General features: G+C 49.8%; 3 protein-coding genes across 3 annotated transcripts in view; all 3 read left to right on the top strand.

The window, feature by feature from the left end:
* The window catches only part of Stag3 (STAG3 cohesin complex component), a 28,376-nt gene extending 26,967 nt beyond the window's left edge, over positions 1-1,409 (top strand). The window contains exons 33-34 of the mRNA XM_027952947.2: positions 804-875; positions 1,040-1,409. Coding sequence (XP_027808748.2) covers positions 804-875; positions 1,040-1,048 — 81 coding nt within the window. The 3' untranslated portion in view covers positions 1,049-1,409. The remainder of the gene's footprint in view (positions 1-803; positions 876-1,039) is intronic.
* Positions 1,410-8,479: 7,070 nt separating this feature from the next.
* On the top strand, positions 8,480-10,259 carry Pvrig (PVR related immunoglobulin domain containing). The gene is made up of 5 exons (XM_027952968.3): positions 8,480-8,788; positions 8,880-9,212; positions 9,287-9,410; positions 9,489-9,546; positions 9,644-10,259. Exons 1-5 carry the CDS (start codon positions 8,740-8,742, stop codon positions 9,956-9,958), a joined length of 879 nt encoding a protein of 292 aa, XP_027808769.1. The 5' UTR covers positions 8,480-8,739; the 3' UTR covers positions 9,959-10,259.
* A 5,191-nt stretch (positions 10,260-15,450) lies between these two features.
* Positions 15,451-25,165, top strand: LOC114106136 (paired immunoglobulin-like type 2 receptor alpha). Its single transcript, XM_027952951.3, has 7 exons — positions 15,451-15,707; positions 16,024-16,410; positions 21,147-21,341; positions 23,089-23,119; positions 24,006-24,055; positions 24,285-24,346; positions 24,879-25,165. Exons 1-7 carry the CDS (start codon positions 15,647-15,649, stop codon positions 24,999-25,001), a joined length of 909 nt encoding a protein of 302 aa, XP_027808752.1. The 5' UTR covers positions 15,451-15,646; the 3' UTR covers positions 25,002-25,165.
* Positions 25,166-25,686: the final 521 nt, after the last annotated feature.

The raw sequence follows: 25,686 nt of genomic DNA, 5'->3' as shown, positions 1-25,686 counted from the left end.
AGTGTTCCAGTCTAGAGTGAAAGATCTGGGAGCTCAAGGGACCTGAGCTCCAGCCCTCAGTTCCATGGCAAGTTAGTTTGTTGCCCCCTCTCACCCTCCATTTCCTCAGTTACACAAACTACAAAGTACAAGCACCTTGTAGAGAACAAAGGGCTGTGTCTTAGTTCAGGCTACCCTAACAGAGCACCATAGACTGGTGGCTTCTAGACAGCATTTATTTCTCACAGCTCTGGAGGCTGGAAGTCAAAGCTCAGGTTAATAAGCACAGTGGTTTCTGGTGAAACTACTGGTGTCCTCACATGGGGGAAGGAGCAAGCCAGCTCTCCAGCTGCTGCTTCTAATAAAGGCACTATGTGCATCACAAGGGCTCTGGCCTGTGGCCTAAATGCCTCCCAAAGGCATTTACCTCCTCATACCTAGAACTGTGGGTTATAGATTTGAGGGGGACATCATCCCAGACTAAGCCATGTGTGTCTTCTGCTGTCATTCTCTTGTTCTCTCCTCTGGGGAAGGGAAAAAACAGAATAGTAGAGGAGAGCAGGGGAAAGGAGGCTGTTCATGCTCCAGACAGTGACACTCCATACCAAAGACCAGCAAGCAAGGTCTCTTTCAGAGACTTCCATTCTCTGGTTCCAAAGCTGAAGGCTCTTAAGGGGCTCAGTAGGCCAGGAGAGAAGGCACTTCTGTCATGCCTGGTGTGTGGTCCCTTGTGCTGTCCTTTTGAGCCTGAAAAAGGAACTGGTTCCACATGATGGGTAGGAATGGGGAAAGTCCTTTCTGACTTTTGACTCCATTTCCTCTAGCAACCTGGGGACCACTCTTCCTCCAGTGAGCCCAGGCTGGACCTCTTAGACACTACAGAGCTGAACATTGAGGTAGGTATACCCAGAGCAGAGCTAGTGTGCCCTCGAGCAGCACTTTGGCTGTCTCTGGAGCTTTAGGAGGGGAAGTTAGAATTTTTAGCTGAGGATGCAGCCTTCTGGTTGCACTTTGGTCTATTGCTGTGACTTCACGTGTCCTTTTATCCTTCTCCTTACAGGATTTCTGACAGGACAATGGGCCTCTCCCCATCTCCATCTTCCCCACCTGAAGCACATGACCACTTGGAAAAGGAGAAAGAAACAAAATAAAGCCTCTCAGGCTCCAGCCCTGGCCTTTGGAGAGTTGGCCTTGCCTTTCTCACCTACCTTTCCTGATGGTGATGGGTAGAGAAGCCATGAGCCCCTGTCCTCCCTAATGCACCATGGCTCTGTCCATTTTCTATTTGGAGTGGGGAGGGAGGTGTCAACTCTGCAGTGGAGAGGTACTGCCTCCATGCATTTAACCAGTCCCTGGTTTTCCTGTTGGGACTCCTACCCCAGACTCCTGAGCCTTGGTGATGAACTCAATAAATGTGTTTGAATCAGCAAGTTCCTAGGTGTGACCTGAGATTGTCACAGTGATGGAGGGTCAGGTTCTTTGGATGCCTGGTGCCATGGCCTGTGTGTAGGTGTGTCACCCCTCACCCCATGTGCTCGGTCTACAGGCTCTCAAGGATGTATTGCTCAGTTACTGAGAGACAGACAGTGGTGGGCAGAGCCATAGGGAGTGATTGAGCGGTTGAGCTGGTAGCAGCAGTTTAATCTAAGGTGAAAGAAGATGATGCTGATAAGCAGACAGGGTGGGGACCTTGTGAAACTGCCTGTCATTCCCCCTGAGGCCCAGCCTCAGCCCAGCCGTGTATGTTGGCAGCCTTCACCCAGGGGTTCTTTACAGGATAATTTCATCTCCTCATCCCAGAGACACCTGCCATAATTTGGAATTTTGTAGAATCAGAGTAGCTAAGAGTGAGGAGGAAACTGAGAAGTTACTGTAAATGCCCAACCCCAAATGCAAGTCCTGGACACCACCTTCTTCCCTCACCTTCCCCAGCCAGTTCTTCTGCAAAGTCACATGTTCTCCAAAGTGTATCTCTGGTCTGTTCTCACTGCCATCAGTGTCTCTCACCTAGATTGCCACAAAATAGCCTCAGGAACTGCCTCCCTGGAACACAGACTTGCTGGTTCTTGTTCTGCCTCTCAACAGCACAGGACCTCTCTTCTCTTCCCTTTGACAGTCAATTGCATATATGAAGATGTGGGTCGCTTTGGTTTTACGGCTGGCTTTTGTGGTTTGAGGAACCCTTCCTCCTCTCCTTTTAGATACAATTTCAGTCCTTCCTAATCCCAGAGGGCTCTTTAGTTACAGATTCTCACTGTGGTCCTCCAAGCTGGACACAACCAACCAGCCAGTGGCTGTACAGGGGAAAACAAAAAACCTGATTTCTGATGATGGGGCCTCTCAGCCCAACCATTTTTTCATCCTTCCCCTTCGTCACTCCCTTTCCTGCCACACACTCCCAGGTAAAAGCTAGAACTTGGGTATGAATCTTAGAAAGAGCCTGGCAGTGCCCTGGGGCAGCTAACCCACTGGAGAGCTAGGCCTCTGTCCAAGTGGAACAGCTTCAGGAGGAGGGGCCTTTCCTGGGATCTTGGTTTTCCTGGGAAGACATGGAGGTCAACCCAGGAGGGGAAATTCCTGAGGAATTTAAATACCAGCCAAGCTAAGGCACTTCAGAGGTTAAAAGAGAAACTTGGAGGCTTTGTAAAACGACATCCTTATGCAGCCAGACAGCCCAAGGTGGTGGATTGAGCCCCAACCTCAGAATCTGCCCAAGTTTTATACCATGCTCCCCAAACCCTCTGATACTCTTCTTTGGTTGGATCTAGTATGGGCTCTGTGGTTGCTCAGCTAACAGAATACGGTGGGAATGATGCTGTGCCAGTTTGTGGGCTCAAATTTTAAAGAAACTGGTAGTTTCTACTTCCTGTTTCCTCCAATGATCAGTCTTCAATCCTAGCCACCATTCTGTGAGAAGCCACGTGGCCATGTGATGAGGCCGAGGCCATGTGCAAGTGCTCCAGCAGCCCTCGCTGAGGTTCTACCCGACATCCATCATCAGCTGCCAGACATGGATTATGATTCCAGCCACAGCCTTTGAAGTTTCCCCAGCTAAGCCATCTTTCCTGTGTCCTTTCCAAGTTTCTGAGCACAAAATCCACGAGCCCAGTAAGAAGGTGATTGTTTACACTACTGAGTCTAATGGGGTTTGTTGTGTTGCCATGGTAATGGGAACAGAACTTGAGTTCCATGACTCCAAAAATTTAGGAATCTTTATTACAAATTTGACCTAAAAGAACATTTGCTCCTTATTTTGTACATTATAATACCCATTTGAAATATATTGGGTGAGTTAATGAAGTAAATGTCTTTAAAATATTTATTAGTTAATAGTACAAAATATATTTTTGCTCTAAAATATGTTTTCCTGAAAGCAAAGTGAGAAACATTTTTAAATTATAGTTTAGCACTTTCTGAAATTCCAATTGAAAGCTCCAGATTGCCTCTCAAGATAACCCCACAGGGGATAGGTGCCTCTTTATATTTACCACTTCAATAGAGAAGTTCAAAGCCCACTAAAAGCCTTCATTTGGGAAACTCACAAATAGGTTAGATAAGTGATTTCCAAGTGCAAATAGCAGCATTCTTACAGGGGAAACATGTTTGGTATCTCAAAGCCAGTACATCTGTGGCATGGAAGTCAGAGTCTGGTTATGGGCTGTGGGTTTGCCTCTCTTCCCTCAGGATTTTGATCTTACTAGAGATGAACCATGATCCTTCCAGTGAGGGCACAGTGTCACTAAATAGTTATGAAACTTAACTTCATTGTGTTTTTTTCTTAAGTTAGAATTGAGCATTTCTCCTGCACAGCCGTGGGTGTTACCACCTGGGTCTCAGCCCAACTTGCCAAGTTCATTGTTGCCCCCTGCTGGCTGGGACAGTCAGGCCCAGGCCACACTTGACCCGCCAGCTCAGGAGGCAATGCAGATCTCTCATGGCGTAATGAGTGATGAGTGACGCCAAGCAATGGTTTTCCAGGGGCTGGCCTGCTGCATGTCACATTCTATTATTCCAATACTGGGTAATAATTATCTTCTTTAACCTGTGTCTGTTGTGATGAGCTCCGCCAGAGGTGAGTTGTTGGTATTACCTGAATTACAACATGAAGAGATGTTTTTTTCTGGATGGCTGAGGAAGTTTTTGGCATGCAAGACTTTGTAATGCATCCCCATCTTTGAACCCCAGGATCGCTGGCCCAGGAGTCATAGGATAAAAGGAGAATGTATGCCTTGATCATGAGAGAAGAGGCAGTGGCCAGAAGGGAAAGGTTTCTTTTCACACACAGACGTTTTGAAGTCTCCCTTGATGAACTCTTTAGATCCTGCCCTGGAGACAGGATGAAATAATGCAGTCCCAGAAGGATTCACAAAACCAGCCTCTAGAGCAGACTCACTAGTGGCCGACCCTTAGTGTTGCCAAACTAGGGCAGCATAGAGAAATAGCACCAAAGAGCTGAGGTCAGGAAGGAACACGGAACACAGGAGAGGAGTGGAAAACTTGGCAAAGACAAAGGGGAGCCCAGGCTCCAGGGAAACTTGAAGGCAACTGCGTTTAGTTCACCTCAGCAGATTAGAACCAATGAAGAGGTCAAATGATGTGTGTGAAAGCCACAAAACTGTCCCTGTTAGTGCAGTAGCCTCCCTATCAGAGCCTAGGGAGGTAGCCTGACCTAGTGATGGAGAGGCACAGTTCATGTCCCAGCTTCACTCTGGGACTGAAGACTGCTGTTTATTGACACAACCTTGTAGATCAGTTTTTAATTTTTAACTCTGTGGGACAAGCAGCTCAGCAGAGTGGTTAATGTGGGTTCTGGAGCTAAAAATTTTATCAGTGGTTTTTGGCCCTGGGCAAGCCATGTCCCTCATAAAGTGTTTGTTAAAGCATGAACCACTCAGAATAGACTTAAGCATGTAATACACACTCGGCTATTAACTCTTACTTATGTTACTTTAATAAAAGGTAAAATGTAATTACAAATATAAGATGGAAAACGTGATCTTTTCACAGCATGTAAAACAGGCAAAAATAAATGTAGCTGTTATGAATTTCAAACTACAAGCTCAGATGAGCAGAAATGAAAACTATTTTCCTCTATAATTTCAAGCTGTTCTCCTGCCCAGATGGTAGAAAAATTAACTCCCGATTCTTCCAGCTTCCATCCTTTTTCCTAAGGTGGTGTCAAATGCCAAGGCATGTGGGGGAGGGAAGCAGCCTCTGGTCCTCTGCCCACACAGCCTGCGCCCTCGCTGTTCCTTTGCCAGATGTGGCCACAAGAATCTGCCCAGCCTCCCCACAGCAGCCCTGCCTCTCCACAGTCCTTAATGGCTCCCAGTCTGCCCTCCTGAACTCAGAGCTGCCCCAGCCACGGCTTCCCCACCTGCCCTCTCTTCCCTGTCTTCTCCGAGATTCCTGGAGGATGTCAGGCCTTTGAACAAAAAGCCGGACTAGTCAACACTCACTTCCAACCTGTCACAACCCTGCAGAAGCCAAGGCATCTTCCTCAGAGAGAGCTCTGTTGAGAGGAAGCAAAGGAAGAAGAAATACTAGGGAAAAGCACAACTGATGATTACTTCAGAAACATCCTGTTTCAAAAGTTTTAAGAAGGAAGGGACCAGACATGGTGACACGCTTCTGTAATCTGAGCAACTTGAGAGTCTGAGGCAAGCAGATCAAAAGTTCAAGGCCAGCCTCAGCAATGTAGCAAGACCCAAGGTAACAATGAAAAATAAAAAGGACCAGGGATATAACTCAGTGGGAAAACACCTGGGTTTAATCTCCAATACTGCCCCCCACAAAACAATACTGGCTTTGATCTGTTGGGAAGGTGCAATAAAGATGAAGTTGTGTATTGTCATGTCTTCCACACAAGCCACAAAGAAAACTCACCCCAGTATCTTGGAGAGAATGGGCTGAACTCAAGGAATGTCTCATACAGAAGCCTTCCCTGAGGGCTGAGCCAGGCTGGGCAGGGTCCACCTACAGTGACCTACTCAGTCCTCTCAAGCACACTGTGAAGCAGACAGCATCCTCCCTGCTGAGATTGTGCATCTTTGAGAGGTTAAGCTGCTTGGCCTGTGTATGTGCAGCTCTGCCTGGAGTAGTGGCCATTTCTAACATTCATGGCCTAACTCTACACACTGAGCCCAAGCCTGTTTCACCGCAGTAGGCCTCAGACTGTGGCTGCAAGGATTTCACCAAGAAATGTCTGGGCAAGAGGTAGTCAGTGTCATTTTGCCTGTACTGTGGGCCACGAGGTGGGGAGGCAGGAATGCCAACCTGATGACATGGGGCTTGCTTACATTGTTTGGCTAAGTACCTTTTGTGTTTCTGGAGTTAAAATTCTGGAGAATGTTCAGGAATAGACAAGAAGTTCTGAGACCATGAGCCCTCAGGCCAAAAGTACTCACCTGGCTCAGACCTGCTGTTACCATCACAAACATCAAAACATAGAATATTCTAGTGAGGACCATTGAGGACTAGGTGGTATTAAAACAGGAATGAGCAAGTCAATGGCGAGATTAAGAAAGAGAAGCCAAAATAGACTGTTTGTAAGAACTCATTTTCTGATAGAGGTGACATTTTGAAATGGTTAGGCAAGAGCCTGGTTAATAAATGGTTTGCTGGCGTCTGGCATTCCACCTAACATGATTTGCAGCTGTTTTATGCCACCCCCAAATAAGGGCACTTACTAAGCTCTCCATAGAGCTTATGGAGAAACCTCCTATTTTATCTTGTTTGAATCTTACACAGTGAAAACTTACTGAAGGAACAACATGGCTTCCAAGATTGAAATTTCAAAACTGAGAATGTTGGCGGGTCATTGGCTTCCTGCCATGACTTTAAACCCCATCAGTAAGTTCTGAGCTCTTCTTGTGCACTTTGTGCAGGTGGAGATCAAAAGAGAATCTTCCTCTAGGTCTTAGAGTCAACCAGTGAAGACCCCCCGGGCTGCTGAGAGCCTGGCTGTGAGTGACTGCCCTCCTGTGACGGGCTTGGAGAAGGAAGCACTCAGGCTGAAACAGCTTCCTGGAGCCAGGTCGTGCAAAGTAGGCTGGATCCCAGCAGGTGGGAAAGAGTGTCCAGAAGGGAGGTTGAGGCCAGCAGCTCAAGAGATGCCCCAGATGCTCCACACCTACACGGCTGGGACATGCTGAGGTGGGTCACCTCTGTCCAGGTCTCAACCCTGACATCTGGGCTCAGAATTTCAAGAAGTAGTAACAGCAGGTCTGAGCCAGGTGAGTACTTTTGGCCTGACCAGACCAGAACAGTGGGGCAACTGGTCTGGAGGCACCTGTGAAGGCCAGTTAATGGGCCACAGGTTAAGGATGAGATGAGTTTGCCCAAGGGCCAAATTGGTTTATGGCCATCACCACAGGATTAAAAATGTTGAATCTAGAACACACGGGCCAAGCCTCAGAGAGGGGACCCAGGACAGGGCTGTCTCTTTAATCCTCACCACACCTGGACAAAACAGTCCTCAGACCAGGTGTGGGCCAGCCCTAGATTCAGGTTCACAGCACACAAAGCTTTATGACCCCTGGAAAGAGTCACCTGTCACTGCATATACAGCCTGGTCAGCATGCTTTCGTAAAAGAACACACACAGGAGAGGGATTTGAAGCAACACCTGGTGGGAAGAGAAAACAGAAGTGGAGGCCAGAAGGGGTCTCTCATTGCCCCCAATCCACCCTTGTGGCCAAGGGCCAGCATGTTCATGTCACCTCCAGACGACAACATAGGTGTGCTGGTAAGGTACGAGGGGAGGGGAGGCAAGGGGGAAACAGGACCAGATCATGGAGGGCCTTCGAATCTTTGGCTCTGGATGATATAGAGTCTGAGCTATGAAGGGCAGTGGCCTGTGTGACATGAGTTCCCAAGGGTCACACTGGCAACTGCAAAGAGGGCTTGCTATCGGGAGGCCACGGGAGATGCAGGGAGATGGGCTAATTCTACATTACTTGTGCTCATCCGGGCAGATGGCTTGAGTTAGCTATTTGATCAGGATGGGAAGATGAGTGTCCTGGCATGTTGGAGACAAATGAGAAGAGCCACAGGTGACAATGCTTTGGGTCCAAGCAGTTGAAAGCTGGGCGCCCTGCACTGTAAAGAAAGCAGCAGAAGGGGTGGAGCTCCAAGTGGGACAGGTTAAGTTCGGCCCTTGGGCATCCAGAAACTGCGCCAGGGCTGAAAAGCTCAGGAGGGTGAGCTGGGCAGCAGATTTAAATGTGGACAGTGGCAAACAGAGCATCCAGGAGCCACCTCAGATGTGTACTGGCCCAGAAGCCCTTGGGCCACTGGGCCTGGCTCCTAGGTGGTCTCCCCACTGGCTTTCCTGCTTTCCCTACCCCTTATCTAGGCAGGTCAGAGCCTTGTTCATCATCAATAGCCAGGTGTCCTCTGTCCCCAAGAAAGAGCTACTGCTCAGCATCCCCTGTAGCACCCCACTGCCCTCTCCCTGAGGGCCTGGCATAGCCAGCATCTGTGCCATTATGGGATCTGAGCCACCCCACCCCTCTCACGGAAGCACAGTTCTTGGGGACAAAGGAAGCTCTGTCACTGTCACTGTAAGGGGGGAACCCATCACCCAGTGTTAACCACTTCTGGAGGAAGGCATCGGAGAAGGAAGTGGGGCTGGGCTCTGAGGAGCCCCTGTCGCCCAGGCTGCTGACAACATGAAAACTTCTTTCAATGAGAAGAGGATCACCTGGGTCATCCCTGCAGCCCCCAGAGCCTGGGCAGCCAGGGACCCAAGGCTGGGCCCATGCCTCTGGTCCTGCTCTGGGCACTGCTGACCCTCTGCATCTCTGCAGGTGAGTGGGAAAGCCAGAGAGATACAGAGGCTGTGGGGCAGGGACCATGGTCAGCGATCAGTCCACTGATCTTCCTGTCCCTATTCCTCAGGGACCCCAGAGGTGTGGGTGCAAGTCCAGATGGAGACCACTGAGCTCCCAACCTTCACTGTCCGCTGTGGGTTCCTTGGGTCTGGCTCCATCTCCCTGGTGACCGTGAGCTGCGGGGGGCCTGATGGTGCTGGAGGAACCAGTCTGGCTGTGTTGTACCCAGAATTTGGAATCAGGTATTGGGCCCCTGTCCGCCAGGCCCACTGGGAAACCAAAAGCAGCATCTTCCTCACTCTGGAAGGGTCAGCGGCCAGAAGCCCTTGGGCCAACACCACTTTCTGCTGCAAGTTCGTTTCCTTCCCCAGTGGCTCCCAGGAAGCCTGTGGAGACAAAGGTGGGACTGGGGAGAGGCCTGTGGCACAGGGAGGGCCTAGGCACTGGCTGCCCATCTGACACCCCTGTCTCCAGGGCTCCCGGCTCCCTCTCCAGCCCCCATTCTGCGGGCAGACCTGGCCGGGATCTTTGGAGCCTCAGGGATCCTCCTGTGTGGCTGCATCTTCGTCCTACACTTCATACATCGGCAGAGGCATCGGTGAGAACCAGCCCAGGCTGTGTCCCCGCATCACTGGGCTAGTGACACTCTGCCTTTGACCCCTCTTCTCCCTCCCAGGTCTGTCGCTCAGCTTCAGCCACCCCTCTCCAGCGCCCGGGCCCAGAGGAGAACTCAGGTGAGACTTGGGGGAAGCTCAGGTGAGACTTGGGAGGAGAGGCTGGAGTTAGGCCTGGGAATGGAACCCTATTTGACCCTCCTTCCCTTCTCCACAGGCCACCAGCCAAACCTCCCTGTGCAGTCTCCACCTCCCTGATACCCCCACCACCCTCTGCCCAGCAGCTCCGAACATGGGGCACCCCCACCAGCGACTGTCCCAGTGGGCATTGCTCCCCATTCACACTGCATGCCAAACCCAGGTACCTGCCACCCGTGGGTCCCTGCTGGCCACTCCACACAGCAGTTTTATCTCTGTTGAGAATGGACTCTATGCTTGGGCAGGAGAGAGGCCTCCCTGCACTGGCCCCAACCTCAGCCCTTCCCCTGACTCTTTGGGGCCCAGGGTCATGGAGGGGTACTCAGGAGTTTGATGAGAGAGGTTCCAGGTCAGCTTGGCCTCCCTTCCCAGGCCTCGGGGACCCCTTTCTGCTGCGTGTCTGTGTCTCAGGCACCCGCTGTTTTTTCCACATCATGTTTTATTCTTAACCTTCTAATAAGTGTCTCACAAACCTAGCCAGGGCCCCCCTCGCTGCGGATGTGGTCAGTGTGTGTGCACATGTGGGCACAGGTGTGGGTATGTGTAGTGACAAAGTCCCACTCCAGGTTACTTCCTGTTTTGTACATGTCACCTTCAGGTGATGTCAGTAATTGTCAATAAAGCGGTTCCTCTGACTTGGTCTTGGCTGGCCTTTTCTTATTTGGGGGGCTAAGGGATTAGAGGTACTTTCAACCTCTGGGAGTTAGAAGCCAGAAGGGGAGAGTGGCTCAGCATGGAGGCTGGAGGGGTCTCCTGGCTTGCGGGCCTTGCTGAGATAAAAGATATGAGGGTCTGGGAAGATGGACTGGGGGGTTTGTGACCCCCTGGATGGACCAACTCAAGCCCCACCACACTGGCTGTTCTCTAGGGCAGAAGCAGGAATTTCTGAGCTTCAACCTGAAGCAGGTCTCTATGGTCTGACCTGCCTCCCTAGGTCAGATGCCCCGGGTGGCCTGCGGTGGGACCCTGGTGCCTTCTTCCACTGAGCTGAACTTCAGAGGCAGGGGAGGGGGAATGTTTGGGGAGACCTACCTCAGCTCCCCACAGTCACATCCTCCAGGTCCTCCCCTATTACCAGGGCACCAGGCACTGCTCCCGAGTGGCCACTTGGGCAGGCAGAAAGGCCTTCACAGATGCAGAGACTGAACACAAGCTCAGCTACCCTTGAACTGTCCCGCCCAGGGGCCAGCCTGGGCCTCCTCAGGCCTTCACAATGGTAAGAGTGCTCTATAAGCTGCAAGTCTCCCAGGAGCACGACAGTTTCCCTATGGCAAGGGGCAGTGTGGCCCTGAACCCCCAGCCAAGGTGAATGCTAATGGGGGCACCTGCACAGGATCCCTTCCTTGGAGCTGCTCAGCAGGGTTGGGGTCCCAGGCAGTGCTGGCTGCCGGCCTCTCTCTGCTCAGGGAGGCCTGCCCAGAGGCTGAGTCCAGCCACAGCCTCTTCCAGGAGGCCAGCTCCCTGCCCAGGCCTGCTCTGTGTGGCCCTCCCTGGACCAAGCCCTATCTAGCCCCCGGTCCCACACTGCTGGGAAGTAGGTGGTCAGGCTTGCCCTTCTCCACAGGATGTTATCTTTTCCTTCAGGAAGCCCTCAGCACTGGCCCAGAGAGTTCCGTGGCCCCTCCAGGGCTGGGAGTTCAAGGGAGAGAGGAAAGGGCTACAGAAGAGGTCCCTCACAGGTCCCTAAGAGGGAGGACCTCGTAGGGAGATATCTAGCAGGGAGAGAGTCAGTTAGGGCCCAGCAGCCCTGAACCTTGTCCAAACCTGGGGCAGGAGTGTGGGGCCATTATAGGGCTTGTGGGGTCTCACAGGAAGCTTGGGTCTCACACTTATCGCTCTTGAAGTAGATAAAAAGGGTTGAGGACACCTAAGGGGCGTGAATACTGCCAACAGCCTAGTCCCAAGCACCAGAATGCTTTGCTCTCCAAGATAGAAGTGAGAGGGGAACTCTGAGGGCTTCCTCAGCCCATGGAGTCAGGGAGAACCCCCGGCCTGGGAATAGCTTCCACCAACTCAAGGCCATACGCAGCCTGAACCCCATGGTGCTCAGAGCTGAACACCTGGGGACCCAGGAAGTCTTCCCATAGCCAGTGGCTCCCCACTCCCCAGCCCAAGTGCCAGAGTCAGCAGCACATAGAAGGGCCCCTGAGAGCTGAATGGTACATGCATGGTGCCCTGGGACAAGCTGGACTACAGACCCAGGGTCAGCAGTCCGCAGATCCCTTTTGCTGAGCCCTGTCCATTTAGTATATGAGGGCTGAAAGGTGACCCACCCAAGGGGATAGAACTGAGGCTAAGACCTCCACTTCCTCCCTCCAGCTCCCCAGGTGTCCAGGAGAACGCCTACCTTCCTGCCATACCCATATGGTTTCAGCCTGACCAGACCTGGGTTTGGATCCCTGGTTACTCCCATTCGGTGACCTGAGTGGCTCAGCTAACCTCAGGAGACACTTGTCGCTCTTAAAGTAGATAAAAAGGGTTGAGGAGGCCTAAGGGGCGTGAGGACTGCCAGCAGCCAACTCTCAAGCACCAGACACTCTGCCTGGACTGGCTTCATCAGGATGCAGCCACCCAGGGAGTAGGCATTTTCAAAAGAGCCATTGAACAGAGGGGAGCCTGGGGTCCAGAGAAGCTCAGGAACCTGTGCAGGGTCACAGCACCGAGAAAGGGCTTTTGGGGGAAGGACACTCAACTGCATGCTGCTTCCAGGTAGGCAAAGGCCGCAGCCAGCTGGCTGGGCCCTCCGGAGGTAATAACAAGGACCACAAGATGGCACTTTATCTTGGCTGCACGTCTTCACCACCACCAGGTGGCGAATGACACTGTTACAGAGGGGCCAAACAGTCCCCAGAGGGCCGGAGTGCGAGGGCCCAAGACACCAGGCCCCAGCGAGGTCCCAGCCTTGGATGCCCTGGTGCTAGGAGGAAGGCTGGCAGGGATAGAATGTGACCTTCCTGCATCCCTGACCTGACTCCACAGGCTCACCCTCCCCTTGCCACAGGCTAGCCTAGCAGCCCACTCTGGAGGCAAGGGCCAAGTTCAGACCCCCAGGCCACCCCCAGCCACTGCTGGGAACTGCTGCCTGCCCATCAGCTACCCCTTCTGCCAATACAGGCCACGGCTGGTTCCACAGGACCTGCCCACCTGACCATCTGCCTGAGATAACCCTGAGCCCTCTCACTCAGCCCAACCCCTGCCACTCTCAGGCTCCCAGTCCTTGTCCTCCAACCCCCTCCAACCCTGCTCTAAAAATGTCATCAGTTTACTGATGGCTGGAGTGCCCCTCCCCATTCTAGTCCCTCTGCCTGTCCCCTGTAGCCCAGAGCCAGCCAAGGCTGCAATTCTGCCCTATCCTTTCCCTTCCCATCTACTCTGATGGAGTCCCTGGCCCTCCCCTGGGCCACAGCTCAGCAGCCCAGCAGCCCAGCTCCTGCCCTCCAAGTAGCCCACTGCCCAACCCCTCTTGGCTGCAGGTCCTCACCTGCCACCAGCTTGTACCAGCCCCCAAGCCCTCCTTCCCCCACTAGCTGGCCCCTCCAGGGGACCATCCTGGAAGAGCTGCAGAACTAGGGACTACAACCATGAGCCAAGCATGTGACATCAGGCCAATGACCAGCCCTGAAGGTGTCTACCACTGCCCTGCGCTGTCCTCAGGGCCTCAAATCTGGCTCTGTGGAACCCAGCCTACTCACAAAGTAGCCAGGAGATCTCAATAGTGAGTGGCAGGGGACAGAACCTTTGAAAAACAAATCTGACTGAGGCAAGTGTGGGGGAAGGGGGCGCAGTCAGCTGGAGATGCGGGGGACACCAGAGGGTAGAGACCAGGCTGGAGGTGGAGGAACCTCCCAAGGAAAAAAACCACCGGCTGTGCCCCTGGTCTCAAGACACAGACAAATGCTCAGGACATTAGTCTGTTGGCACAACTATGGGGTGGAGAGGAGCCAGAGATCCAGAACCTCAGGTTCCAGCCAACCCTTGCAGGAAGGGAGTCAGGGACACATGGAATTTCCATGGAAATTTGTTTCCAAAAAGGCTTCATTTCAGCATCTGGGAAATACAGAAAGTGGGGCTGCCTGGAGGAGAGTCCAAGGTCTGCTACTTGCTAAGCCACTGACCATTGGAAGGGCTGGGGGCAGGGATTGAAGCCACAGTGGCCTCACCCTCTGAAACAGAGTCACATTAACTACCACAAGAAAAAATGGATAGGAGAGAACTACATGAGCCTGACCCCGCCCAGCCCCCACCCCACACTCGCTCCCCAGAAGTGCAAAACTCACATTCAAGACAGAAGTGTCCAGCTGTGATTTCCAAACAAGAGGGGTACCTGTCCCCAAGATAGCAACATCCAGGATGGCAGCCAATGGGGAGAAGCATGGGTGGTGGGGAGAAAGAGGAAACCAACCTGTCAGATGGCCTCAGAGGCTGGCCAGCAAGGCACCTGGCAGGGGGGCTCATAAAGGGAAGGAACAAGGCCCATCCACGCTCTGCCCCAGCGGCCCTGCCAGCCCCTTCCCCACCTCCTCCTGCAGAAATGACTACTACTTCCAAGGTACCAGGCACAGGGCTGGGTGCCGGGAGACTGGAGGAGGCAAGTCAGGTCTCCTGTGTTCTATGCTCAAGCGGAATGTCAACAAGCAGACCAACGGCATTGGAAATGTCCTAAGGAAAAGGAGGAATGATGGGGCATCTCTGAACAGATGACAAACAAGCCATGGAGATTGGTGGGAGGAGCCTAGGCAAAGACTGGGGAGACCAGGGGAAGTCCTGCGCAAAGGCTCAGAGGCTGGGAAGGGTTGGGCATTGCCAGGGTTACTGGAAGTCAGTGTGTGTGAAAGAAGAGAAAGGGGAGGGAGCAGGAAGTGCAGGGAACCTGCTTCTCCCAGTAGCCATCTGTCAGGCTAAAGGGCTGCATTTAGTCTCTGCCCATCCTCAAACCCCGAAACTGAAGGCCCTCCAACTGCACAAACCCCCTCTGTGGAGCGCCGTGGTTGCAGGCCCTGACATCTCTATTGGAGGAGGACAGGAGGACAGGCCCAGGAGGCCTCACACACCCCTGAGATGGAAACATATCCTCAGGGGGATTCAACTGGTCCAGGGTGCTAAAAGCGACACAGTGACACAGAGTTTGACTGGGATCTAAGCAGGCTACACAGTAACAGCAGCAGGGCCTGACCCTTCATGCATCCCACAAAGTTATCCTGAGCCTGTTCTGGGAAAGTTCTACACCCCCAACAGCAGGCCCACAGCAGCCTTGGTTGGGGTCCAGTCCCTGCTCGGGAGACACAGCAATCATGTGACCATCAGCCAATAGCTCACAGCCAGTGGGGTAAGGCCAAAATAGAACCCCCAGGTCAGCTCTGGGAGGGCAGGCCACCTTGGATAGCCAGTGGGTCCCTTACCTTCTCCTCTGCCCGCCTTTCCATCTGGGACCCATTCAGACCAAAGTTCCTATGCCTCAGTTTCCCCGAGGGTACTCTGGAGATAACAGTGCATCCACCAGAAAATGTGAAGCTGGGAATGAGGCAGTGGGTGTTGAGAGCCTGGATCAGGTGGAGGGGGTCCCGCGAACACGGGAAACCTGAGGAGGGCTAGGGAAACAGAAGCAGAGAGGCCAGGCTGCCTGTGTGGCCCCAGGGGAAGCACGGGAGAGTCCACTGGGATTAGCAAAGAGGCTGAGGAGAAAAGGGAAGTTGCTCTGAGCTCTTCAACTCAAGGAAGCCAATGCACTTCCTCTAGTGCAATCATGTCTTCCTGTTCCCATTGTCCCTTCAGCAAGCACATGCCACCTCATCCTGTGTTGTGGCCCAAGGACAGGGCCGCCTTGCCATTGACCACAGGGAGGCTCTTCTGCAACAGAGGAAAAGAAGAAGCCATATTAACAAAGGAAGTGCTGGTCACCCAGGGAGGTGGGAAGGACTCCAACCTCCTGCAGTCCTCTGAAGGGGCCTGGCTCTGACTCTCCACAGGCCTCCACTCCTGTCTGAACAGCTCTGCTGTCTCATCCCCTGGAGGACGGCAGACCATGGGTTGCATCCTGCTTCTGCTACTGCTGCTGCAGCTGCCAATAGCATCCCTGAAAGCTGGTGAGTGGCCAGGACACCCCTAAAGGGGCTCTGCCTAAACCACAGAAGGGGCTGGTGGTAATGACTGGGCATATGCAGAGGGGTCAGTTGGAGAGGCCAGCCAAACTCCCACCCCTAACAAGGAGGTAGACATCCCATGGTGTGGGTCCACCTCAACCCTTCACCCTCTTTCCTCCTCCAAGCCTAGAGAGGGGCACCGGAGGGACAGCCCTGTCATCTGTCCCACGACCATTTGTGGAGGAAGGTGCTACGAGGTCTGGGGTAATCTTCTCTGTCTCTTATGGTGGCTTGATATTCTCTCCCCTCCCTCCTCAAGGTTACTCAGCAGCATGCAGCAAAGGCTACCACTATGAGGTCACCCAACCAGAACACCTCAAGGCCCCCAAGGGTGGCTCCATTACAATCTCCTTCTCCTTCTGTTACTCCTGGGTGTTAGCCAAGAATCCCGATGTGAGAATATCCTGGAGACGGAAGGAGTTCCATGGGCCATTTTTCTACAACCACACCTCATCTTTTACCCATGAGGATTACAAAAACCGGCTGTCTCTGGACTGGAAAAAGGGTCAGAAGTTCGGCTCCCTCATCATCCAGAACCTGCGGGAGGAGGATGAGTCTACGTACTTCTGCCGAATCCAGCTAAATACGGAGGAAGGCATAAAGCAGTGGCAGTCCATCAAGGGGACCACAGTTACCATCACCCACAGTGAGCCCACCCCAGCTGAGGCCTCAGTGTCCTTGGAGTTCTCATCCCCTAACCGAACCCCACACTTGCTTGCCCTTCCCCAGGACCCCTTCCCTGCTCCCTGGCCCCTCCCCATACCTCTGCCAACTTTACCTTTGTCCTTCCCCGTAATCATCCCTAAACCTGAGCTGCTTCTCCGGACTTTGCCCCTCTAGGTCCCCTCCAGATCCAGTCCTACCCAACTCCCAGGCCTCAGCACCCACCAGACTCACCAGTTACCCTTCCTTTTTGCTCCAAATGCGCCCTTCTACCCCCACCCCATGACTTCTATGTGGATTTGACCTAAGATGCAGCTTGCCATTGACTGGTCTTGTGTCTGGGCCCCAGTTACCCCTAGGGTGAGCATGTACCTTGTGAGTCCCCACCGCCCTCAGCTCAGCCCAGAATACACAGCATGTGCACCTCCAGGCCCTGGGAAGCCCCCAGTCTGCTAATCTCCCAGCTTCCTCTCTTGCTCGGCTTCCCAGAACCCATCCCTCATCTCTCCCTGCCCAGGCTCTTCTCTCCCCTGTCCTGCTTCCCTCTTCTCCTTCCTCATCCTTCACCATTAGGGAGCCTCCTCCTCTGCCACACACGGCTCCTTCTCTCCCACACACTCCTCCTCCTCTCCCACACACGTTCTAATCACAATGTCCCCATCTTGCACCATGTTTTTCTCCTCTGTCCTGGTCACAACGAGGCACCTCTACAGTGGCAGTAACAGCAGCTCTCACTTGCTAGCTGCACCAGAGCCCTGCCAGATAACTGGACATTTTCTCAGTTAACCTTTACCACCACCCTGCAGTAACAGAAAAGGTCATCTCATCTTTATTTTAAAGTTAGGGAAACTGAGAGTAGCAGAATCTGAATATCTGCCCAAAGTCACGCTAGTGGTATACATGGGATGTGAAGGGACAGTTAAACGGCAGAACCCTGGTCTCCTAACCATCAGCCACACGCCTTGCCTATTGAGTTGGCCCCAATTCGTCTCTCGACTTATTTTTTAACCTAATAATTAGGACCATTCACAGACGCTTCAGTAGCACTCCATAGGGACGTTAGAATTGGGACCTGTCTGTGTCTGGGGGGCTCTCAGGAGGCCTTCAGGGGGAGGCTATAAGGCAGTACATTGCCTCTAGAAATTTTTTCAGGAATCTAATAATCGACTAAATGGGTTTCCCTTTCATAATGACCCATGCTAGCAAATCTCCACGACAATGATTAATGACTCCTCCCTGCCAGAGCAGACCCAGCCTCCCATGGTGAACCACTGTCCTATCTTAACCACTGTGTTGGTTTTAGAGTAAATAGACATTTTCGCTACAGCCTTAATTAAGTAAGACAGCTTGGATTTATATTTCCAGTGCCTCCTACCCACTTCCTTAAATGGCCTTTTCTGAGAGATTTTGGGTTTTCTCAAGCCCCTCTTCCTCCTTCTCTAATTCCTGTTTGCTTTTCTCCTTTCTTTGTCTTCAGTCAGATTTACTATGAGGTTTTTGCTTTGGTTTGGGTTTGGGTTTTGTGGTGCTAAGGATCAAACCCAAGACCTTGCACCTGCTCGGCAAGTTCAATACCACTGAACTACACCCCCATCCCAACAGTAAGTTTTTTTTATCAATAAATTACTTTTTTTTCTTTATTTGTTGGTGCTGGGAATTGAACCCAGGGCCTTGTGCATGCTAGGCAAGCACTCTACCAGAGCTTAACTGGGCCTCGCTAAATTGCTGAGGCTAATAAATTACTTTTTAATTAATCCAACTAACCTAATATTCACACCCATAATTTTAAAAGCCAAAATAAAGAAAATGATAAAAAAGATATGGTTGCTAGGCACAGTGGTACGCCTGTAATCCCAGGGGCTCGGGAGACTGAGGCAGGAAGATAGGAAGTTCAAAGCCAGCCTCAGCAACTTAGTGAGGTCCTAATCAACTCAGTGAGACCCTGTCTCTAGATAAAATACATAAAAGAGCTGGGGATGCGGCTCAGTGTTTAGCCTCTGGGTTCAATCCCCAGTACCAAAAAAAAAAAAAAAAAAAAATGGTTTTGATCCAATTGAAGTACCAGCATGCAAGATATCACAACTGAAAGAATATTTGCAGTAAATACAACTGTTTGTGGTTGGCTTATTAATTTTTTTTACATAACTTTACTTTTGTAACCAAATCTAATTGTTTTCATTTGTGAAAATTCTATTTTAAACAAAAATGTCCATCTCCCACTAGAGGTTGAAAATATTTACTTTAAAATTCTTTTAAATTTTTGCTCAAATCTTTACATAGTTTCATTTCTTTTCACAAAACATCTTTAAAATACTGAGAACTTATTTTTATATATGGTATGAAGTACAAAACTAAATCGATTTTTCTACAACTAGATTTTTAATCAACTAAATTGATTTTTAAGTAACTAATATATTACCCCAGTCCTTTTGTTGTTGTTTTTATTTTGTGGTGCTGGAGATTGAACCCAGGCGTTACACATGCGACAGTTCTCCACCTCTGACCTACACCCTCAGCAGCAGCCCTGGTCTTCATCTGTGTCACTGATATTTTTCTTATGTCAATAGCATGCTGTTTTAGTGACACTAATTTTCATGTTTCAATAGAAAAATTATTTCGATCTCAAACACATATTCTTGTCTCAAACACTGTGATATTATGGCCTTCCTATTCTTACACTTAGAGGTTTGGATTGGTTTGCCAAATTCAGGAAAATAAAAAAAAAAAAACACTCAGGCTGGCTCAGTGGTAGAGCACTTGCCTAACACATGTGAGGCCCTGGGTTCTATTCTCAGCACCACTTATAAATAAATAAAATAAAGGTCTATTGACAACGAACAAAAGAAAAAAAATGAAAGACACTCATTGGGATATTTTAAAACACAATGGCATTATATCAATAAAGCAATCAACAGAAACTGAGATCAGCATGACATGCCACTTTCCAAACCAGGAACGAGTTCTGTTTTATACCCCTCACTAGACCTTGGCAGTGTTCTAAAAGGTCATGTAAATGTTTCATAGGATGTTGCTCTTTATGTTCTCCATTTTCATAAGTAGGTAATATTCTAGATTAGCTTTTGATATCTTCAACAAGTTTTTACAAAATTTAAAGCATAAATTCTGATCCAGGTGGTAGTGTGTGTATGTGTGTGTGTGTGTGTGTGTGCGCGCGCACATGTCTACCTTAATGTCCTGTATGCACATGTCTACCTTAATGTCGCTACAGCCTTAATTAAGCAAGATAGCTTGGATTTATGGCAGCATCCTCCCTATTTCCTCCACTCACTCCCAAAATCTACTAAGATGACAGCAAAGGGAACTTTATTATGCAAAAATACTCAAGAACAAAAAAACATGTGTGAGCTAAGTGTCCAAAGGCAAACTTGGGAGGCTGGAAAGACTGCTAGAACTGACTCAGGAGACCAGAGTTGCTGAAGCCAGCAGTGGGGAAATTCAGAAGATACAGCACAAAACAACAACAGTTCCAACACAAAATCCCTTGAGGGTTCTATAATGCCAACCCCAGGTATCCCAGAAAGTGGGAGTGAAGATGTATTTGGAAATTACAACACAGTTGTAATGGGGAAACTCCATTCCTCCCAGGCAAAGAATGGAGGTTTGCTTTCCAGAATAGGTGAACCAGAGGGATTCTGGGGTGAGAAACCCCAGATACAACTGAGCAAAAAGACTGGGGTCTCATCCTTGCATGGAATCCCCCCGCACTGATGACTGTTGCCTAGTGTCAGTTGTGCCTGGGAAGCCCAAGGCTAGAGCCCCACTTTTCAACTATGTTTACATTAAACACTTAGGAACAACTCCTTCCAGGAAATGCAGACAGCAAAACAAACAGGAGGGTGAAAAATGGACCCTGGGGGAAGATGACCTCCAGGGAGGAAGGAAACAGGTCCCATATGCAGATCACTGTCTCAATAGTAACATAGGAAGCTGAAAAACCATGGTTGAATGCCTGGAATTCCCAAGGAAAGTCATTTCATTTCATTCATTCACTTAACAAATATAGATTGAGTGCCTATCATGTCAGGTGCTAACTGGGCTCTGGAGAAAGTAATTAAAAACATCCAAAGATAGGACCTACTTTGGAGTGGGGGAAGAAAAAAAATGTATAAATAAATTTTGTATGTGAGTCAATTGGTGGTGAAAAAAGCAGAGGAGAAAAAGCAGTAGAAAGAGTGGGATAGATTTCTAAGGGTATTTCTTCGTACAGATTGAATTGGGAATGCCAACGAGGACTCCAAGGCCCTTGGCCTGAAGCATCTTGAAGGACAGTATTGCCATTTATTGTGGGGAGGGAAAGAAAATGAGGAGGAACAGGTGTGGGAGGAAATGAAGAGCTCTGTTTTGAACACTTAAGTCTGAGTTGTTACTAGACATACAAATGGCAGCATGAGGAGGCATTAAGACATGAATCAGCAGTGCAGGGAGAAAGTTGACTGATAGACAGACTTGGGAGTAATCAGGATATTAATGGGATTTAATATCATGTGACTGGATAAGATCAGTAAGTGGTGTAGAGTCAGATGTAAGCTGGGCTGTCTGGCTTCTCAGCATTTAGCATTTTTTACTCTCTCCTTATATGAACTCCTGATGGTTGCTCCCCTACCCATATTTCCCAACTAGTGAACAAGATTCAAAACCCTCACCCAGATACCCCCACTTCTCCAGTGGAGGGTCTGCTTACTTTTCATCTTTCTCCAGTTGCCAAGACCACCATGCAAATTCCCATCAGCAAAACCTCCAAAACCACGACTGGCATCGAGGTCACAGAGAGCAAAAGGAGATCAGGGTCTCAGCCCCTGAGTCTGGGAGCTGCAGTAGGAGTGGCACTGGCCATTGCTGTGTTTGTAACTGCAATTTTGGCACTGATGGTCTTCCTCAGGTGGAAGAGAAGAGGTAAGCTTGACCCTCTGCCCAAACTTCCAAATTGGGTGATCCTTAACATTCACCTGCATCAGAATCACTGAAGGTGCTTCTTGAAAATGCAGCTCACTGTGGGGCTCCCCTCAAACCCACCAAGTCAGGCTCTGAGGTCTGAGCTTGGAAATCTGCCTTTTTATAATCCCTACAAGTGGGATCAAGTTCTGAGAACCACCAATCCCTGTCTACACAATTGGGTCATCTGCCAGTTCTTCTCACTTTAATAGTCATGTCTCATCAATTCTTACCTTTTGGTTCATAGAGAAGGGAGGGCTTACCCTGGGAAAAGTAAAGGAGAGAGCAGAAGGAACAGAAAGTTGGATCAGCTCAGCAAGGATTGGTCCAGTGCCCACTTTCCAAAGAGCCTGGTTTGAAACTGGAGAATCAAAGTCGGTAGAGTGGAGTCAGCTTTCAAGAAACTTAGTAGTAGAGGTGGTGGTGGTGGGAGAAGCAAGGTGGGGAAAGATCACAATCCAATTATTATAGAATCAAAAATAAAATAAAATACTTGGAAACAATGTACAAAACATTGTGGAAGGGCTGGGGTTGCAACTATGGTAGAGCACTTGCCTAGCATGTGTGAGGCACTGGGTTCAATCCTGCGGACCACATAACAATAAATAAAGTAAAAGTATTATAGCCATCTACAACTAAAAAAAAAAATTTAAAACATTATGGAAAGAAATTAAAGAAAGCACAGATAATTGGAATGACAGCTCATAACCATGAATTGAATTAATGTTAAGATGCTCCATTACCCAAAAGAATCTACAGATTGAGTGCAATCCATGTCAAAATCCCAATGGCATTACTTTCTGAAATGAAAATTTCATCCTAAAATTAGAATTTCAAAAATCACCAAATAAGTCAGTCATGGTGTGCACTCCTGTAATCCCAGTGGCTCAGGAGGCTGGGGTGGGAGGACTGCAAATTCAAAACCAGCCTCAGCAATTTAGAAAGACCCTGTCTCAAATAAAAAAATTAAAAGGGCTGGGGATGTGGCTCATTGATTAAGCACTCCTGGGTTCAATCCCTGGTACTAAAAAACAAAAACACTCCAAATAGCCAAGTGTGAAGGACCCACACTTCTGGATTTCAAAACAATACAAAGCTACAGTAATCAAAACAGCCTGGAACTGACATAAAGACAGACATTGGAACAAAATAGAGAACCCAGAAATAAACTCTTGAATTTACAATCAAATGATCTTCAACAAGAGTGCCAAGACGTCTAAATAGGGAAAAAGAAAGAGGACCAACTGAGAGTTAAGAGGAATGGTCCACAGTGGCAATAGAAGTCTTGATCACAATTCCAACCCTGGGGCTGAATCTACAATGGGCAGAAGCAGCCAGCACTAAGGAGAAAGTGCTAGAAGCTGTTTTTGTGAAAGGAAGGAAAGAACAATGGAGGAAAGCAAGGAGAAACATAGGAGTGGTCAAGAAGTTCAAGGGGGAAGAAGGAAGTAAAGTTTGGAGATAGGGCAAGGATGAAGGGGCAATTGACCAGAAGAGCTTGTCTTAGGATTTGCTGTACAGGACAGTAAGAGGTGAGAGCTGGTTGCAGAATGCCAGCTGAGTCCCAGGCCCTTTCCTGACTGTTGGGGCAGAACTTCTCTGCTACCCTAGTTCCTTGAAAGATTGTCTGAGTGCAGGACACAGCTGAGAAGGTGGGATGGAGGATCATCATGGATGTCACACTGACATGCTGTTGGTCCTCCTACAGATCAGCCTACCAAAGCCCAAAGCCCAGCCAGGTGAGTATTTGTCCTCCCAAGATTGGGGGAGAGGGGCTGGTTTGGGAAGTCTCCTTGGGAAAACCATACAAGGTGCCTGTTACAGCCACTCTCCCATCCCCGACTCTTTTGTCCTCCAACAGACCAGGCTCTTTACCTTCACAAGCTTTATCCCCTGATAATGACCAGAATGCACAGGCTTTCAGAGATTCTCCTATTCAGAACTGCTCCCTCCAGTCTTTCTCCTGGATCCTCTTTCCTTCCCTCCTTCATTGCTAAGCTGCAACTTATGTTCATCTGGTTTCCCCTCAGACTTGAACATGTCTTCCTGGACACATCCAGCTCCCCAGATCCTCTTGTCATTCTTGCTGCCTGTCCAGTCTGTCCTTTTCCCCTGATGAATACCCCACGAACCCCAGGTATCCTCTGCCCCAGCTCACCATCTCTCTCGTCCTTTCCTCTTCATCCTCCCATTACCGTACTTTCCCAATTAAGGTCTCTATCTCTCTCTTCTCTCCCTGCCCAGCTGCTCGTCTTCCCCATCTCCAGGTCCCTTCTCCTTCCAGAGACCCAGCCTGAGCAAGGGCCCAGAAAACCTGAATTTGTTCTGTTCTCCCAGTTTTAGCCAAGGCAGTACCCTCCCTACCTCTCCTAAGTGCCCCCAATACAAGCAGCTTCCCTAGAAAACCCACCTTTAGTTGGTGCTAAGACCTCTGCTGGACAGCCCACCAAGGGCTCTGATTCCTCTTCCAGGCATCCTCCTTCTGGGGGGGGGGGCGGGCTAACACCATCACATTCATCCTGTGTACCAGGGCAGATTGTAGTGTCCCCCAAAAGGAGAACCAGCATGACTTGACTCCCTATGCCCAACCTCTAACCTACTTCTCAACCTTTTGTCCCCATGCAGTGAACTCTTCTCAAACACTGAGGAGCAATATGAGAATGTTGAGTATAGAGGTAAGTCCTACCATCACCATTCCCAAGCTTCCCGGGCCCTTCCTTCTTCCCCCAAACACCTGCTACCTCCACATGCACCTCTGTGCTCTCCCCCATTCTGTTCCTCACTTCATCCCTCCCATGTGACCTGCCCATAACCTAACGATACTGGGTGCCACAGCCCCTATCATCTGTCCACCTGCCTGCCATACCACTTGCTCTCAGCACTCCTTGGTTTTCCCCTCCATAGGACACAACATACACTTGAAAATGAAACCTGAGATAAGCAGCTCAAACTTGGTCCTGAAGGAGGTAAGGGGGATTTGGAGAAGTTAGCATGCAAGGAATGGAGGGCCTGTGGTGTAGGCAAGGTACTCAGGATGTAGGTCTTTGCTTTAGGAGAGGAGAGCCAGGCCCCAACATGACTTGACTCCCTATGCCCTATACTCCCTATAACCTACTTCTTCAGAATAGAATATAGGTTCTTTTCCGGGAAGCCTCCATTCTGGGGTCTAGGCCCTTCTTTCCCCTCCAAGGGACAGGCCACATGATGAGCTGGTGGGTTCAGCCCTTTGGCATCATTCTAACTTCTTTTTCCTGAGACAAGTTGGTTGCTGAAGCCTTGGTTTGGGGAACTTGAAATTTTTTCTTAAGGCCTAGATGCAACGAGAATAAAGTTCAGAGTCCTATAAGGCAAGACTATGCTAGCTTAGTAAAATTCTAAATACCTATGCAAAAAAAAACGTATCTGTGGAAAAGATCGCAGTATAAAGAACATGGGCTTTTGGATCAGAAAAACTTGGATTAAAGCCACTAACATCCTCTTCTTTTGGTTCTCACCCAGGAAGACAACATTGTCTATGCCTCCCTTTCCCTCTCCAACTTGACCTTGCCAGGAGCAGCTCCTAGCCACACTCTTCAAGGGGGCTCCCCAGAAAAGAGCCTATATTCTGTTCTGAAGACCTAAAGAGTGGGGTTGAAATGATGATCTTGGATTCAACTATGCTTAGGGCTGGAGTTGTGGCTCAGCGGTAGAGCACTTGCCTAGCACATGCAAGGACCTGAGTTCGATCCTCAGCACCACATAAAAAATAAAAAATAAAAAAAATAAAGAATATTTTAAAAAAAGAATCAACTATGCTTCCAATGGGAAAAATCACAGCTTCCAATTACTAAAACCAGAAAACTCAGAAATCAGGAGGTTTGAAGGACACAAAGAAATTGGTACAGCCATTTATAGTCAAGCCACCTCCTCTAGAATTTTTTTTCTCAGTGACTATCTCAGGCCAGGAAACACAAATCCCCAAACCCTGGTAGCCACCACAGAACCAAGGACTGCTTCTGATCTAACCATCATCTCCCCTCACCGTAACCACTAGCATTATCCTGATGCCTCCCATCACCTCATGAAAACATCAATCCTACTTAGACCATGTGCCCATTTGAGGCATGAAGAGATAGTTCAAGTGCTTGCCCAAGGCTATAGAGCTGGCTAGTATCACTGAGCCAGGATCTGAAACCAGACCTACCCTTCTGGAGGTTCTCTCAGGACTCAGGTCTCACTGCCTTCCCCAGCTCCTATGACATGCAAGCCTCCCATCAGAGGCACTGATATGCCACAGTAACATGTGGAAGGAAAGAAGCCAAAATGA

Source organism: Marmota flaviventris, chromosome 19 (assembly GCF_047511675.1).
Source record: "Marmota flaviventris isolate mMarFla1 chromosome 19, mMarFla1.hap1, whole genome shotgun sequence".
Taxonomy (NCBI): domain Eukaryota; kingdom Metazoa; phylum Chordata; class Mammalia; order Rodentia; family Sciuridae; genus Marmota; species Marmota flaviventris.
This window is presented reverse-complemented; position numbering and strand designations above follow the sequence as displayed.

What these genes read in the sequence shown, in the direction of transcription:
- Pvrig (XM_027952968.3), top strand. Translation starts at nt 8,740, where the DNA reads ATGCCTCTGGTCCTGCTCTGGGCACTGCTGACCCTCTGCATCTCTGCA. An exon ending in GGAAGCCTGTGGAGACAAAG is followed by an intron (nt 9,213 to 9,286) that starts GTGGGACTGGGG and finishes CCCTGTCTCCAG; the next exon opens with GGCTCCCGGCTCCCTCTCCA. An exon ending in ATACATCGGCAGAGGCATCG is followed by an intron (nt 9,411 to 9,488) that starts GTGAGAACCAGC and finishes TCTCCCTCCCAG; the next exon opens with GTCTGTCGCTCAGCTTCAGC.
- LOC114106136 (XM_027952951.3), top strand. Translation starts at nt 15,647, where the DNA reads ATGGGTTGCATCCTGCTTCTGCTACTGCTGCTGCAGCTGCCAATAGCA. An exon ending in TGAGAATGTTGAGTATAGAG is followed by an intron (nt 24,056 to 24,284) that starts GTAAGTCCTACC and finishes TCCCCTCCATAG; the next exon opens with GACACAACATACACTTGAAA. An exon ending in CAAACTTGGTCCTGAAGGAG is followed by an intron (nt 24,347 to 24,878) that starts GTAAGGGGGATT and finishes GTTCTCACCCAG; the next exon opens with GAAGACAACATTGTCTATGC.